We start from the raw sequence: 2500 nt of genomic DNA, 5'->3' as shown, positions 1-2500 counted from the left end.
TACAAGTACAGACTGAGATGGTTGATAATCTACAAAAGAAAGTTGGCAACCTACAACAAGAACTAGAGGAGTACAAAGATCGTGAATTTAAACTGGATAATTTTAAAGATGACAATGATGCAATTACATTTTACACTGGCTTTCCAAGCTATGAGACTTTAATAGGATTTTATGAATATTTCAAAGAAAAACTTGCAAAGCTGCAATACTGGAATAAATGCAATGCACCAGATTCATATGCGTATCAAGAAGAGGGAAGAAGAAAGCCTGGGCCAAAGCGAAAACTTTCACCACTTACTGAATTTTTTATGGTTTTGGTAAGATTGAAAGTTGGTCTCTTTGTTAAGGATATTGCAAGTAGGTTTGGAATATCTCCTGGACAATTTTCCAGAATATTTTGTACCTGGGTGAACTTTCTAAAGCTAGAATTGCAGTTGGTATTTCCCTTTCCTTCACAGTATCTTGTAAGGAAGAACATGCCTGATCAGTTTAGATTGTATCCAACTACTCGTATCATTCTTGATTGCACTGAGCTTTATGTTGAAGTTCCATCTTCAATGCTTGCACAGTCACAGACATGGTCCAACTACAAGCATCATAACACTTTCAAAGTATTAGTAGGAATATCACCAAATGGTCAAGTGACATTTGTGTCAAAGCTATGGGGTGGCCGTGTTTCTGACAAGGAAATCACACAACAATCAGGAGTGATGCACTTATTAGAACCTGGGGACAATGTAATGGCTGACAGAGGATTTGATATTGGTGGTATTTTGCCACCAGGCTGTCACCTGAATATCCCACCTTTTAAGGGCATCAGAGACCAGCTGACAGCTGATGAAGTCCAGGAAACAGCCCGCATTGCATCAGTGAGGATACATGTTGAGCGTGCTATTGGTCGCATAAAGAACTATCATATTCTAGAAGGTACTTTACCTTTGAGTTTAGCACACGTAGCCGATCAAATATTTTTTGTATGTGCTTATCTTACTAACTTTTTAACTCCTCTTCTTGAGCCTCAAATGTGAAGTTGATTTACATCTACTGTCAAAAATATACAATATATGCTTATGCAAATGATTAATTGAATTAAATGATGTCATCAATGACAACTGAATACTGAAATAATAAACATGTGAGGCAATAACATTTACAATGATACTGTTACTACTACTTTGCAGTTAATAATATTCCAATTTGAAGTTGTGTTAACTAACTCCAGCATAAAAGAAATAGTTTTTTTAAATTCTCTTGGTTAATGCAATATTGTAGTTGTGTACATTTTTACATACCATGAACTGTGATAAAGAATATATTACATAATACTGAGGCTGAAGTTGCTGTCAATGGAACTGTAAAATGGAATGTCCCCCTGATTATGAAAATCCATCTGTCCAATAATAGTTTGAAAGGTTATATCACAAGCATGTCTGATACACTCCAATAACTTAATATTCTAACACAACAGTAGAATTGATTCAAGAAGTAAACTCAAACAAAAAGCATGCTAAGCTATTAATATTTTACTTTTACTCTCAGTTTTTATGGTAGAGGCACTTGAACTTGCCATTAAGCAAAAACTACAAAGTACAAACTAATAACAAACCTATGCCACTTGTGGATTCTTGGTATATGGCTTTGACATAACTTATGATCTATGTCTATTCCTTTTTGTTGCATCCAAAATGTCTGTCCTGGTGCAGGGAAAGTATCTAGGAACCCACAGTACCTATTCATTCTTAGTTAATATAAAATGAAGAAGACTAAGAACTTCTTGTCGTGTAAGGCTGCCACCCTCCATGGTTATAAAGACGGACCCCTCTTTTAACCCTTCTTGTCAGAACTTCGGGTAAAAATGCCCGACGCTTTATTGAGCACTCTATCACATGGGGCTCTTGGATCATACACACTTGATTTAACAGAAGTTCTGTTGTCCTTTCCATATCTGTACTTCACAATGTTGATGTCATCAACAGGTTTTGCAGCCACTTTACTATTTCTTGGCACATTCCATGCACACAGCCTTGAAGTACATGTAACTGGTTCACTGCGATTTTGTAGTCCCTGTCTGTTGAAGTCTTCGATGGCAAAGAGAATACCACCAACATGGTTGCATTGGCCATGGCCACCAGAACCTAACCTGTCAAAAAATACATTTATAATAAAAATAATGAAGTGGTATTTGAGACAAGACATGAAATTACAGGTTCGATAAAATAATATAAACATGCTAAAAGACCTTTATATTCATTGAATTACATTGATTCAATATTTTACCGTCTACAATCGGATTCACACATTCATACATCACTGTATGGAAAGAGGTTTGCATAGTTTTGCACTAGTATTTCTACTCGTAAACATGTACAGTAGGTATAAACAATTCATAAAATAAGCAACTGAAAATATATCATATAATCTTACCCTGCAGGGCACTTACAAGCAGCCCTCAGTACTTCGCCTTTGTTTGAAAATACTATTGCGACTGAGTATTTTGTTT

General features: G+C 35.8%; 2 protein-coding genes across 2 annotated transcripts in view; one reads left to right on the top strand and one right to left on the bottom strand.

Annotated features, from left to right (window-relative positions):
- Positions 1-1506, top strand: part of LOC131783305 (uncharacterized) — a 1932-nt gene extending 426 nt beyond the window's left edge. Inside the window, exon 2 of the mRNA XM_059100029.2 lies at positions 1-1506. This exon is cut by the window's left edge and continues 142 nt beyond it. Within this exon, the coding sequence (XP_058956012.2) occupies positions 1-1028 (1028 nt within the window). The 3' untranslated portion in view covers positions 1029-1506.
- Positions 1507-1824: 318 nt separating this feature from the next.
- Positions 1825-2500, bottom strand: part of LOC131800041 (uncharacterized) — a 1205-nt gene continuing 529 nt past the window's right edge. Inside the window, exons 1-2 of the mRNA XM_059117726.2 lie at positions 2425-2500; positions 1825-2140 (exon numbers count right to left, since the gene is read on the bottom strand). The exon at positions 2425-2500 is cut by the window's right edge and continues 529 nt beyond it. Of these exons, the coding sequence (XP_058973709.2) occupies positions 1825-2140; positions 2425-2500 (392 nt within the window). The remainder of the gene's footprint in view (positions 2141-2424) is intronic.

Source organism: Pocillopora verrucosa, chromosome 4 (assembly GCF_036669915.1).
Source record: "Pocillopora verrucosa isolate sample1 chromosome 4, ASM3666991v2, whole genome shotgun sequence".
NCBI classification, from domain to species: domain Eukaryota; kingdom Metazoa; phylum Cnidaria; class Anthozoa; order Scleractinia; family Pocilloporidae; genus Pocillopora; species Pocillopora verrucosa.
The sequence above is the reverse complement of the archived record's forward strand: the minus strand, read 5'-3'. Positions and strand labels throughout refer to the sequence as shown.